This window comes from Chrysochloris asiatica, unplaced genomic scaffold (assembly GCF_000296735.1).
Source record: "Chrysochloris asiatica unplaced genomic scaffold, ChrAsi1.0 scaffold00003, whole genome shotgun sequence".
Classification (NCBI taxonomy): Eukaryota; Metazoa; Chordata; class Mammalia; order Afrosoricida; family Chrysochloridae; genus Chrysochloris; species Chrysochloris asiatica.
This window is the reverse complement of record NW_006408521.1, coordinates 30344382-30358921: the sequence shown is the minus strand read 5'-3', so window position 1 is coordinate 30358921 and position 14540 is coordinate 30344382. Positions and strand designations below refer to the sequence as shown.

The 14540-nt window shown below is 45.2% G+C and overlaps 1 protein-coding gene across 2 annotated transcripts in view; it reads right to left on the bottom strand.

Moving 5' to 3' along the window:
• Nucleotides 1–4580: 4580 nt before the first annotated feature.
• CNNM2 (cyclin M2) overlaps nucleotides 4581–14540 on the bottom strand; it is a 202168-nt gene continuing 192208 nt past the window's right edge. The window contains exons 5-8 of one of the 2 annotated variants that reach the window (XM_006831303.1): nucleotides 14441–14534; nucleotides 11257–11322; nucleotides 6849–7033; nucleotides 4581–6142 (exon numbers count right to left, since the gene is read on the bottom strand). In XM_006831303.1, coding sequence (XP_006831366.1) covers nucleotides 5933–6142; nucleotides 6849–7033; nucleotides 11257–11322; nucleotides 14441–14534 — 555 coding nt within the window. In that variant the 3' untranslated portion in view covers nucleotides 4581–5932. The remainder of the gene's footprint in view (nucleotides 6143–6848; nucleotides 7034–11256; nucleotides 11323–14440; nucleotides 14535–14540) is intronic. The other variant, XM_006831304.1, reaches the window with a different exon arrangement.

Here is a 14540-nt window from a genome sequence, read left to right as displayed (position 1 = left end):
GAACTAAAACCCACATTTAGCACAAAACCTGGGGCTGAATGTCCAAGGAAAAGTGCTGTTGTGTTGCCCAAAGAGATCAACTCCAGCTTTCCTACAGGGAAGCCACCTAGACAGGCAGGGGCCAGGGAAGAAGACAACACATAACCTGCTGGGAAGTGAACAGAAAACCATTTCTCGGAATAGAATAATATAAGAAATAAAATCCTTTAAAAAACAATCACAAAATTTACAAATAAACTAGTACAAAATAAATAGGAGAAATTATAAATCTACATCATTTGAACTATAAAATGCATTCATTTATGACAATCAGCTCATGAGACCTATATGTGTCATTTGTGCTTATATAGGTGTGTGTACAGATCTGAATACTGTGTTCTGAAAAGCATGGTGATACATGAGTAAAGGCTATGGAGGATGGAATGAAGACCAGGGTTTTCTGGAGGGCACAGGCTAGGTTGGCACTGCGGCTCAGAACCCAGAAAAGGCAGAATAAGCGGCAGTTTCCACTGACCAGAGAGTCGGGTTCTGAATTTTACAGGACCAAGTAGAGGCCATCACTGTTGGGTCTGGCAACTCCCCTGGCATGGGAGTGGGAGGCGCATGGGGAAGGAGGCTCTGGTCTCAGTCACACGGCACCACTAGTCACCAAGAAAGGGCCTCGAGCCGTTCATGGAGGCCCTGCCACAGGTAAGGGACACAAGAAGAGAGGTGGGGTGGGCTACCTACTGCCCTCTCACCTGACTCAGGGAACAACAGAACCCTAGTGTCATGGATGAGGGACTTCAGATCTCTCCCTAGTCACAGTGTACTAACAGGAGAGGCATATATGTACATAATAAATAATATAAAATAAAGAATATACATTTTATAAATTTAAAGGACTCCAGACACAAGAAGAGTCAATGGACCCCTTTGACACTCTTCCCTTCACAGTAGACTCCAGACATCAACATAGTCAATCAGAGGCTAGTCTGGAACTCTAGGGAATAAAAGTTCTAAGGCCTTACTTGCCCTTACATCCCACTGTCCTGTTCTTGGTCTAGAGGCCTGGGTCACCCACCAAAAAGAAGAGCAGGCACCCATGCCCCACCAGTGCAAGTATATACTGCTAGTCCTATCTCAAGTGAATCTGGAGAAGAATTTGATTCCAAAGAATCATTTCCTAAGTGAATCCTTGTTGATTTAGATATGGGCCAATGCCAGAAGTTAATTACCCTTCCAAGCAGGGCAAGACAATACTCCCAGTTATTCCAAGTTTGTTCATGGTCCCAGCTGGGTACCAGAACTCTGGGAAACGTACTAACTCAAGTCTATTAAGATACATATTGGAGCTGTTCCATTGGTATGGGACATGTGTGCATAAGAAACTGCATACACATCCTAGAGCTTTACTCTCTTGCCACTAGAACCTGTGTCCATGTTGATTCAAGTACAACCTAGTATTTCTCATTAAAAGGTGTTTTACAGTTCTGAAGAGATGGTGTCAATGGCTGTAGCATACAGAGAGGAAGCTTACTTGAGCTGAGCCAGCCAGAAAGGTCTAAAGGAAAGAGGGCCCGCAGCCTGTGATAGAGGGAGGAAAGCTGTGCCAGGCTTTGTAATTGGTGCGCACTGCCATATCCTGCCCTTGAACTGACCAAGGACTCAAATATAAACCTCCAGATGGGGAAGGTGGAGGCAGAAGAAAGCCCGCCAGTAAGCATTCAATGCAAGAAGAAAGTTTGCCATTTAAGTACTACAGGAGGAAACCTTGCTCATCACAGAAAGATGAAAGCCCTGCCTTATGCTACCAAGCATGGCAAGGGTGTGTCCCAGCCCCTCAAAGTGAAGAAAATGAACCTTAACTTAGAAATCTCTGAACTCACCTCCTGTCAGCCCACTTGAACACACGAAACACAACGATTCTCAAATGACCCTGAGGTATATTCACTGAGTAGGTTGCACTTTAATAAATGACATCAGAAAAAAATCCCTATTTCTGGGTTTTGTTGCTGGAGAGAAGCACCACTAACTCAAGAGACCAGAATGGGACCAAACACTGACCAAGATGAGAACCTGTTTCCTTAGAAATGCGCTTGGCTTGGGAACCTCAGAAGCCTCAGACCCCACAACCTCCTGTGGTTCTTCTAATCCCTTTACAAGAAAAGCTTGTCTTCATTCAGTATCACAGTTGAGAGAGTGGCTGCTCCCACTCCCTATGCCAGTGCTCAAAGACAAGCCTTACTGGCCTGAGGTCCCAGCGAACAGGGGGAGCACCTTCTTGTGCCAACCTAGTCATCTGCCTAGGATCATTTCCTGGGGAATACAAGTCATCTTGCCTCACAGGGCAAGCCCAGATCCCCAGCTGGTCTTCAGAAGGTTAGCGGGGCCCTAGGGTTGGTTGTTTTGTGTTTTTAACCAGTTAGGTAGGACACAGGCCTAATTGTCTGCTCCACAATCTGAGGAGACAACTGAGGGTAGAAGTTCATGGTCCCTACACTTAGCTCAAATTCCTGTTGCTTCATTTTCTAGGGAAATGTAATTCCACTTGCATCTATCACTACACCTTCTTAACACTTGGAAAACTGGTTCTTTAGTTGTTTGGTACTGTACGAAACAGCACAGCTTAGTATATTCACAGTTAACGTTCCATATTAGTGTATTCAACATTTACACAACAGCTCCTTGAAACAGCATCAGAAAATGGCAAGAAACCTCAATGCCTCCCACTCCAGGAAGCCAAGCAGGCCCACCTGGTAAAGTGCTGTGCAGGAAGCGAGGCAAGATGGCGGGAAGAAGAGTTACGTGGGTGCCCTTTCCAGTCAAAATCACAAGTGACATGGGTTAAACATGATGATCATCTACTATCCATTTATAAATCTTAAGGTTCTTTCCCCAACTGCTGAAATAAGATTTTGGACTTGCCAAATGAATCTAGAAGCAAAGAAAATGGACAAAGGCCCCTAAGTACAGAGGAAGCGGCGTCCTGGAACCTTGGAAGACAAGGAGCAGTTTCAGGGGTACCTGTTGTGCTGCAGGGTACCTGTGGCTGCTTCAGAGCAGCAGGAGATACCCTTGCCTGTCCACAGAGCATAGCCCAAGGTTCTGGGAGCAAGGGCTCCACTAGGGTCCAGGGCTTTGGAGCTACCCACTCCCTCTTGAGAAGAACATCACACATGGAGATTCCAACCATTCAGTGGTTTTTATCTGCCAGTCCCCCCTTTACAGACAAGAACTGCACCAGGCCCTGTCAGCTTGACTAATTCTCTCGCTGTCCCCTAAGAAGCACTAAGCCAGCACTCCCCCTTCAATAGCCTGAGGTCAATTTCAGAGAGGATATGGGGTTGGCAGAGAAGCTGGTCTCAGACCCAAGTTGTTTGAGCACTTCTCAATAGCTACAGGCAACTAACTGTAAGCATTCACTATTTCAGAGACCAAACCATTTTTGATTCTCCATTGAGATAGAAAAGTGAATAAACAAATGTAAAGAATAGGTTACAGAAAATCATTAACAAACTTAAGAGGCTAACATGCTCTGGGAGCCCCTGGCAAAGCCTCCCCATCCACTTCTTTATAAATAAAAATTATTATTTAAGCAGCCTCTCTACTGAACGGTGAATAGTATCGCCAAGTTACCAGTTCCCAAATAGAGGCAGCAGCTGGTACCCTCCACACCCTGTGCTCACTTAGTTCTTTAGGACCTATAGAGGTGGGGGGGCTCTGAAAAAGATCAACTCATCAGCTTGACTCCAGGGGCCCTGCCCCAGCCAGACAACTCCCAGATGGCAGTGTGTGGAGAGCAGAGATGGGCCTGGAGAAGCTCATGAGGGTCTGACGGACCAGGGCTTGGCAGGCCTGGGTCGACCCAGATCACCGACAGACAGACACTGCCAGCTCAGGAGGGTGGTGTGGCTGGTGGGGGCCCAAGTTCTCTAAGGGAAGGCTCCTGTACATTCCGGCAGCTAACTTGGGTCCTATTATCAGTGGAGCTCTGCTCTGTGCAGTGGACACAACAGAGACCTTTTCACTTGGATGGATCTCTTAACAAAAGGGGATGTTCCTGATGTAGCATTCCAGTAATGTCAAGCTACACAGTAGGGAACTCCGTCCCATGGTGGTAGGTTGGGTGCCAGCAATAGGGCACTCAGTTCCCTTAGGGGGCACCACATGCACCCAATTAGCATGTGAAGAAATACTCTCCTAAGAGATGTGGCACCTTCAGAGACAGACACTCCAGGGTTGCCATCCCAGAGGAAAGACTGAGCCATGCATACTTATGACACGAGCCCAAACCACTCACAGTCTGGCATTCTGCTGGCTCTTTCCAACCATAGCTCCCTACCCCACACAAAGCCCCGGCCCAATCACCTACCTGGGTGAGCGGGCAGCCTAGGTTGAGGGAGAACTGAACTGCTGCTTACCCCAGTGCTTGGCTTCATTCAGTAAGACCAAATGGAACAAATGCTCTCTTCGTTGCTAGTGACTGGATGCAGTGTACTGATATTCTAGATGATAACTGATGCATGAATACATATTCAGTGCATGAGAGTACCGATGAAATGCACACATCCCATGGGCTAACACTTAAAAACAAATAGTTAAGAATTCAGTCACAGAAGAGACACCTCTTGACGTTAAGATCCCTACATGTGATGAATTTGGTATTAAAATAAGACGGACACACACATAAAATGGCTAGAACAAACATTTGGTTTCTGAATCCCTGTTTGGGGCCGATTTGGCCCTGGCTGTACAGGCAGCCTCTCTGGCGTAGGCCACATTTGAGGCAGGAGGCACAGAGGCCATCGGCAGGGGACACAGCCACCGCTGGGCCCCACGGGTAAGGAGAAGGGAAGAAGGGCTGTTGGCTCCCTGGGAAGGGTAGGTGCTAACATCCCCCAAGTTCCCGCCTTTAAAAACCTGGGTCTAGGAGTGCCTGGTTGGCCCAGGGTCAATACAGCTGGAAAGTCCGACTCCTGTTCTGATACTTAGGTCTGTCCAGTGGGGAGGGAGGACTTGGACTCCACGTCACATGTTTACTGAAAAGCCCTGTGTAAGATTTCCATTTGGCATCTGTGTAGCAGCATCTTGGGTAACAAGCGCAAGGCCCTGGGAGTGGGGGACGCTCTGGAAGCCGGGACACAGGCTGAGCCGGGGCTCCCAGGTGGAGGAGTGTCACAACAGAGCCAACTTCGCCTCTTGCCAATGATAAACCATGGGTTTGCAATTCATTAAAATTAATTTTGGTGATAAAAAAAAAATGCCTTAGGACAGGAGCAAAAATCGCATTTCTAAGCAAATGTCAGGCCTTCCTGAGGGAAAGGGACAGAGTTTGCATTAGGTTTTGGGAACAACACTGAACTCAAGAGAGGTGAATTCAGGGCCCTCTGGAGACTACACCCCAGTGACGACAGCTGTGGCAGGTTCTGTTTGACGGTTTTCTTCATTCATCCTTCAAGTTCAACAGTGACACCCATTGGGGCACACAGGAATGGAAACCCTCCCTGGAAGGGCCAAGGAAGGCCAAGTGAGGGGCAAGTCCATCCTACTGGGGTCACATCATGGGATCACAGCAGAGTTCAAACAGAACAACTTAAAACTCTGCAAAAGACACTTTAAAAAACATGATCTCTTGAAAAAATAAATCGCCACAATTTTCAACTTCATGCAAATTGAGGAAGGAGGAGAGTGGATGATGATAAAGGTACAGCTGAAAAAATAAACATGATTCTATTTGGGTGGAGGAAGTTCGTCTCCAAAATCGTGAATGCCATGCCCGAGCCATCGGTTTTACATCTCTATTGTCCGTTCCTCCCTCAGCTGCTTCTGGGAAGGGGACAAAGTCTTTGGTCTTGGAATGTTGCAGGAGGCAGCATGGCATACAAGCTCACACTAATGGTCGGACAGAAGGCCTGGGGATGGGGACAGAGGGCTTGGTGGGCGGGTGCCGCTAGATGGCGCCCTCGTTGTGCAGACTGTGATTGGCTTTACTGTGCGTCACACAATTCTGTTCATTGAGCAGGTTGGCCGTCTCATCGGGCAACCCGTCGTGCAGCTCCGTAAGAGTCAATTCAATTTTAGTGTTTTCACTGTCTGAAGACTGAGGAGTTTTGTCCATCCGGGATGCCATCAAGGCATTTTGGTACTGCTGTCTTGAGATCTGGGACGAGAAGATGGCAAAGAAAAGAAAGATAAAGTTTTTATTTAGGTTTTCTTGTCTCGTTGCCTCATGCACCAAACCCCTTGGGACGACCCTAGTGATTTTTCTAGAATGAAATCATCCCGAATACAAAGAAGCACCTTTTTTTAAGTTCAAAGTTGACTCTGGCAAACAAGTCAATTCTTACTGATACAGCCCATTCCCAAATTTTGTCTCAAAATGTCACAAGGACTAGCAAATGGAGATGGACAAAAAGTAGGAGGGCTCTTCCCATCCCTTGCTAGGAGGTGGAGCCCTCCGCAGAGACCTTCCCGAAGCCCTGCCCTTTGACCTTTCCGAAAGTCACTATGGTAGTGAGCTAATGAAAACTCTGACTGAAGTTTACTGTCTTTGCTCTATCTCCAGCTCTGCTAAGGGGGCTTCAAAAAGCTCATTGAAAAATGGAATTACAACAGAATAGGATTTTTCCACTTTTTTGAACACCCTTGTATTTCCTGAAAAAGCCACACTTGACTAGGAACTCATTTGATAAAGACCATGAAATAAACATATCTCTTTTCAGCCAGAGTCTTGGGCGTAGAAGCTGGAAGCAGGACTTGGGGGTATGAACTACAGACAGGGATTCCGCCCGCCCCTGTGTTGACAAAGGGAAAGTTTAACAGGTAGGCCATGGGAGTCTGAGTCCACTGTCTGTCTCTTCTCTTACCTTAACAAACTGAAGGTCAGAGAGGGCCCGCACAGAGTAGTCAGGGATGTAGACTTGAAGGAATGAAGAATTGAGCTGGTTATTGCTGCTCCCCAGGGTCGGCGTTATAGCATCAATCCGGTCACTTCGACTGACAGAGTCTGAGTGGTTCAAGCCACATGGGCGAGGAGGCGACTTATTTTCACCTGGAAAAGGAGGGGGAAAACCCAACCTGTTAAGCGATGTGAATATACCAAGGAAGTCGGCTCTTTGTTTCTAAATGAAAAGCGGTAATTAATGCACCTGCCCAATTAAAGCTAGCCACACAGCTCACTGCGGCACAATGGTTTTTCTTCCGTGACAGCCTACACAGATTTCAGCTGTTATATCCTATCTGTCTGAACAGGCACCAAACTATGCAAGTCTTTAAGAGCACAGCACCTGTACCTGCATGTGTGTGTTAGGAGCACTGCTGTGTGCTAAGAAATGCACAGACACAGATGAGGTAAGGTCCAAGACACACACACGACATGGGCTGTGAGAAGGCAGCACTTCATTATTTTTGCAAGAAGTAAAAGCAGAGGACTCTTGAAAATGTTCAATAATCAGTATCTGTTTTTAAAACATCAGCCCTGTCACCTGGCAGATGACCTGAAGATGCCTTGGGATTTCAACAACCCTGAAGACCCTAAAGCCCAAAATGCTCTGCCATCAAGTCAATTCCTACTCATAGTGACTTCATAGGACAGAGTAGAACTGCCCCATAATGTTCCCGATAGTAAATCTTTAGGGCAGCGGACTGCTACATCTTTCTCCTGCAGAGTGGCTGGTGGATTTGAACCACTAACCTTGCAGTAGTGGCCCAAGCCACTGTGCCACCAAGGCCCCTTATTACCAACCCTTAACAAGTTTGATCAAGTTATCTTAGGTGCTGTGAGAATCTTCAGTGAGATTTGAATAGGACTTTTTCATTGAAACAGTGAAGGGATATTCAAGTAAATCTAATGTTGCTCTTAAAGAGAAGTTAATTGTCAAGTCTAATATAAATTTTATTAAAATAAACTTAACACCTTGCCAAGGATTATTCTACTTTATCTTCCAACCAACTTTATTGCACAAATATTAACTGGTGTAGCTCTGTGGGTTAATGTTCTGGACTACAAAGTCGGTTTAAACCTGAAGGTCAGTGGTTCAAGCTCAGCTGCTCCTTGGAAACCCTATACAGGGTTGCTATGGGTCGGAACTGACTCAACGACACTTAGCAACATCGCAATGTTACAAGATTGTTGTTAAAGTGCCATTGAGTCGGTTCTGACTCAGTGACCTCATATAGGGTTTCTAAAGCTGTAAATCTTTATGGGAGCAGAAAGCCTCATTTTATCCCATGGAGCGGGGCTGGTGGGCTCAAACTGCTAACCTTGTGGTTCACAGCCCTGTGCTTATCCCATGAACCACCCCATCCTATCAGAAGAGTGTTGTTAAACCGTTGAGGACGTTCTGACTCCTAGTGACCCTACACAGGGTTTCCATGGTACAGCTGGTGGTTTTGAACCACTGACTTTGCAGTTCAAACCGACCTTTTGGTCCAGTGCTTTATCCTACAGCGCCACACCACAACTCCTGGAGGGGACCAGTTATTCATCTGATGGTTGACTCATGTTTGCAACTCGTCCTTCCACAGATTAAGAGCTAGCCCTTGGCTGATCTAATGAAAACCTGCTTAACTTTCAATGATGGTCTCAACTCCACTCTCTGGAGCTCTCCTTTGAAACAGCCCTTAAAACATTAAAGATGGTTATCTTAGTCTCTTCTCCATACTCGCTACATTCTTCAGCTGTTCTTCCCTCACATACTTTAGCAATCCCTCAACTCCAGTCTGATCACCCCCTTAGAATATATGTAGCAAATGTCCCTCTAAAAATATAATATGCAAACCTGGTAAATCTAATTGGAATCTCAGATCCCTGGTTCACTTTCTCCTAAAATGTTCATGCCACAATTCTCCCTACAGTGTTCATGTTGTGAGCCTGTTTTCCATTGTTATTTAAATGCAGAATAACAGTTCCTATCATTGCTGCCACTTCTCTTCTAATAGAACAAGGCAAGTTACCAGTTTATCAGGAGCTTTCTAGTTAGCTAAACGTTTAGCAGATTACCCAACTCTACTAAAAGTCAGCTGCTTTCTCTGTAAAAGGACAATAGTAGTACCTGCCTCATAAGGTTCGATGAGGATTAAAACAGAGATCCTGTCTAAGGTGCTTAGGGCAGCAACTGACACCCAAAATCTTGATAAACGAGGGGTGTTAATATGATTCTTTCCTTTTGAATGCCTTCCAGACACCCCCCTCCCCACCCTGAGTCTACCCTCACAACTAAGCCTTCCCACTTGGTGATAAGCACCCAAGATGACAGACCGACCGGTTCTCTGAAAAAGGGGACCTCGCTCGACCCCCTCGCCTTTAGCCACAGGCTCTGTCACCATACTCCATACCACACATACTACCAGACCCTGCAACCCAACACATTCAAATGCAGCAAGTGGAGTAAAGACCTGGAGTGACCAGTCCCCATAGCAAGTTGAGTTTCATTGCCAAATCTATGTGCCAAAGTTTTATGACAATAATTTCAAAAAAGCTTTTAATTTTGACACCTCCTTTGCCTTCTAAAATTTGTTTTCTTTCTGCTTTTTTTTGCTGGCTTATCCATCCTGCCTAGGAATCCTTTCCCTTTCCTAGTAAGCTAGATACAATAAAGAAGCAATCCCAGCTTCCTCCCTTGGAAACCACTGATTTAGTCCTGCCCCCATTTATTAGGTATTCATTATTACAGTGCCAGACATCCCAGAAGTCCTGGCCCCACAAATGGATCACATGGGCAAGGCAGAGCTAAGAAATCCCTACATTCTACAGAAAGGGCCAAATACAAACAGCATTTCTGTGAATTTCACCTGAAAGTCATTCTTAATCCACATTTGTTACATTTTAAATGGTTAGCAAATGAGAGCAAATAGCTTAGGGTCAATAAAACAGAAGCACATATCCATACTGTTAAGTTCTGACTCATAGACCCTGTAGAGGGTTTCTGGGAGTGGCTGGTGGGTTTGAATCACTGACCTGGCAGTTAGAAGCCCAGTGCTTTTGTATATATCTGCATATACATTGTTGTTGTTAAGTGCCTTTGAGTTGGATTGACTCACATGGACCCTGTGTGTGTGTACAGATACATGCATGCATATGAATAATTACTCATACACCCATATATAAGTGCTGTTTGTGTGCTATCAAGTTGATCCTGACTCCTAGTGGCCCTATAGGACACAGTACAAGGTGCCACCAAGCTTCGGAGGCTGCAATCTTTATGGAAGTAGACTGCCAAGAATTGTTGGGTGGGTTTGAATGAACAACTTTTTAATTAGCAGTCAAATGCTTAACCATTGCACCACCAGCTCATACATAGATTAAGGGGCTTTAAAAGCCCATGCATGGATAAATGGAATTGAAAGATGATGAATATTTTGCCAGATGGTTTGACTCAAACAGCTCTATGAATATTGTATTTCCCCCAAACAAGTCAAACTTTGGAAAAAGCAAACACTTGAGGGAACATTAATTTCTTTCTAAGTATTGCCTCCTTCACCTATCAGCATTTTAGGGTTTTACTGAAACTGGATTATGAGATACAAATTACATTAGATTTAAAAATATAAGCTGTATGGAACAAAATAAATATAGAAATGTACTATCCAATAGGAAAGCTGAGCAATGTTAATTAAAGAGAGATTAAACCTTTTTCTTTCTTTGTAACAGCTGGACATAGGAGCTAGGCATGCCCAAACCCTCCCATGGGGAAATAATCAGCAGCTGGTTAGGAATGTGCACAGCACTTATTTCAAAACAAAGCCAGGACGGCAGGAAGAAGCAGGGGCCACCTGGCTGACAGAGGGCAGAAATGCTTGCGCCCGTTCACATGGCTGCTGGGCAGAGGAACAGTGCAGGTCTCTGAGGGCTGAAGGCAGTCTCCTCAAGTTTGTGGTGCTTCAAGTATGAGACTCCCGGGTCTCTGCACGGTTCATACACCAGCACTCTGCGGAGGCCGCCCCAAAGCAGCTCCCTCCTGCTTAGACTGCCAGGCCCCTGGGCGTGTATGTGGGGGGAGGGAGGGGTTAGCATGGAACACTGATGGTCCCCTTCCGAACCACTCTCCTTTCCACCTTTCATCGGCGTTCCTGTTCCAAAATTCCCTTCCAGCCTCCTGGACTTTCTGAATCTGCCTTGTTAAGTCATCTGCCTGGAGTCCTAGGGTTTTAGAGCTCAAATAAAAACTAAAAATGACCTTGTCCAAATAAAGGGAGCAGACCTGGCCAGCAGGTTTTTATGGAGTCAAGAGTGAGGCAATCAGGAGATTATGAAAAGGAAACATGCAGAATTACCTGGAGAACCTGCAGCTAACAATTCTGTTCTGCTGACAACAAAGGTACGAGACAGGGACAAAGGAACTGAAAAATGGAGAAAAACAGGGTGAGACCATATCCAAAGGCAAGACAAGAGAGCTCTGTACTCAGCAAAGAGGAGTGGACCCTGTTCTATCAACATGAGCTTTCGGCCCCAGAAATCAAGAGCCTTGTCTGATATGATACTATGTAGTAGCAAGAGGAAGCACACACTGCCTTCCAGGCAGGTCATGGTCAGGAGAAATCCTGTTCCGAGGCTTCTATCCCAGATATCTCTTAAACCATTAATCTGCAACTGGGGTTTGTTTCTCAAAAGGTGCTTTCCTTAAGGACTTAAATCACAATTAACCACAAAGGGGGATGCTCAGTTAGCCAACTGTCATAAGAGCTTGACCAGCACTTCAATCAACACTCATTCAGCACACAGAGCCCCATCTGTGGCAAGCAATTAGCTCTTCAATTAATTTCCTTTTCAATTACCATATTTTCATGCAAATACACATGTGGGCATAAGTGGCTTTTTGTAATCCCCTTGCACCATACTCTACTATTGAGTCATGTGCGCATATAATGCGCACACACACAAAAATCCAGCAGGCCCATTATCATCTTGACCCTCAACTCTCCACTGCTTTGGAATGCTTTGAATTTAAAACTAAAAAAGTAAATAAAGACTGCCATACACAGCTTTCATGGGATGGTAGACCAGGCATCCCCAACAACTGACGCTCGGAGAGCCTGAGGAAAGTCCCACCAACACTGCCCTACTTGGCAGAAGTCATGCTTCCTGGGCAGAGCCAGAGAATTGACTATGATAGGTTTTCTCTATACAACTAACATTAATAAATAAAAACATTATCCTGAGATTCACATACTAATTGCATTTCTCAATGAATATCCTAAGTCCCAAGTCCTGGTAGTGGTGGTAAGTGCTGTTCAGTCAGTGAGTCACTTCTGACTCACAGCAACCCTGTAGAGGTGGGTTTGAACTGCTGGCCTTAAGGTTCACAGTCCAATATTGATCCTACAGCACCACACCTGGAGTCCCGATGGTACCATCAAGTAAAATACTAGTTTTTATAAAATAAGATGCTATTAATGAAACTCCCTTCTTTCCAAGCAGTTCCAACTAAGGTGGGCGGGCCGGTTGCAGCCTCCCCCTGGCCACAAGCTTGTGTTATGGAATGACTGCTTTTCGGTTCCTTTGCTGACAGGAATCTGTCATTCCAAAAATCCACATTTCAGTATGAACTAGACTAATATTTAAGTTTAAAGAATCTGCAATCAATATAAATGCACTACTCTTCTGGCTTTCTTTTTCAAGCCACCTTCTAAGTCTGGTTCTGCTCACTGGAAGCTAATTGCAGGCTGGTTGCTAAAAAGCATTGCAATGACAACTCCACTGTTACACACCAGTTATTTCCTTTTATGTCTGGAAGGTGAGGAAGTTTGTACACAAGCAAACGTTCCCACACTCTTAGTCTTCTAACAATCACATGAAGAAGTGTCACTGTATCTTCTTTATAGTGAGGGAACAAAGGGTTTTCCTCCAGGTCACACAAACTGCAGTGATGGAGCTAGGGCTGGACCCCACGTCTTCCCTGCCTCTCTTGATGAGCCATGAAAATGAAGGTCACCCTCAAGTCTACACAAAAGCCTATTACCGAAGTACCCATTCATGTTGGGTGTTAGTCAACAGTTGGCAATGGGGGTGCCGTACCCACATAACTCAAAACCTGCACCATGAGAAGGGGTATCAAGGGCAGGGGAAGTTTGGAATATTAGAGAATTCTCGGCACTTCCCTTGTTTTCTAATTGTAATATCCTTGGAAGCCTGAGACTGTTGTGTGGTGCAGTAGAAGAGGATCAATGTCTGGTTGAGGCTGGTTTTCACACATGACCGCATTCTTCTAGGAAGGGAATGGCATGTCGTTTGATATTTTGGCCACAAGGTGGCACTCCAGCACCGGTTTACCTGCTCAGCATGTTGAAACTTTGGCAAAGCAGCAAATGTGCAGAGAAACACCAGCAATGAGAGGAACCATTGAAGTCCCACTCCGGAGTCAGACAGCAGCACACCAGGGGTCTGTGTTCTTTCTAGGACAGACACTGCTTGCTGGCATCCTGGAATCCTGTGCTCACTGGATTTGGTCAAAAGTTCCTGAGCTGGGTGACTCAGCTGGCTAGCTCTTAAGATAAAAGAGCTGGCTCTAGGCAATAAATGAATATCCAAAGTCCCAAGTTCTGGTAGTGGTGGTGGTAGCTAAGAATAAGGAGCTCTGGTAGCGTAGTGGTTACAAATCAGGCTGCTAACCTCAGGGTCAGCAGTTTAAAACTACCAGCTGTTCCATGGGTAGAAAGATGAGGCTTTGTGCTCCCATTAAGATTTACAGCCTCGGAAACCCTATACAGGGTCGCTATGAGCCATGGCACATAACCAAAACAACAACAAACCTCCAGAATAGCTAACCATTTAAATGACTCAACATTACCAAGAGTTGAATGTAGAGCAACTGGAACTCATACAATACAGAAAGGAGTATAAACTGGTACAACCACTTCAGAAAACTGCCGGGCAAATCTACTTACTAAAGCTGAGACTATACAGATCTTGTGACCCAGCAATTCCAAATGCAGATGTGTCCACAGGAAGACATGTATAAGAATGATCACAGCAACGCTATTCATTAACAGTCCCACATAAGAAACAACCCAAATGGCCATCAGCAATAAAAAATATAAAACGGTTTGGAGTCTAGTCACTCAATGGAATCTTATACAGCAAACAGATGAAATGAATTACAATCACCCACAAGAACACAAATTAATGTCACAAGCATAGCACTCTGTAATTCCACTATGGAAAGCTCTCAAGTAAGCAAAATGAATCTCTGCTTAGAAGTCAGGCTGGTGGTGACTTCTGGTGGGTAGTGGCTAGGAGGAGTGTGAGGGGATTCATTCCAGGGGTACAGAGGTGTGTTTAGCTTGTGAAAATTCTCAGAGATGTGCAGAATTAGTAATTTGTGTTTGTGTGTTCTATATGTATATATCTATTATCTATATAATACTTTAATTAAAGGTTCAAAAAATAAATCACTAAGGTTAACTGGAAGAGAGAGAAATATGAGAGCATTGCTTCCCAAAAGCTGAGAAAGAAACTCACCTGGAGAGGCTGTGAGGGCCATCACACCGTAGTATGAAAAAGCACTTGCTTCAAACTTCATTCCTTCTTTCCCAGCTTCTACTTCTACTTTCCCCTGTGG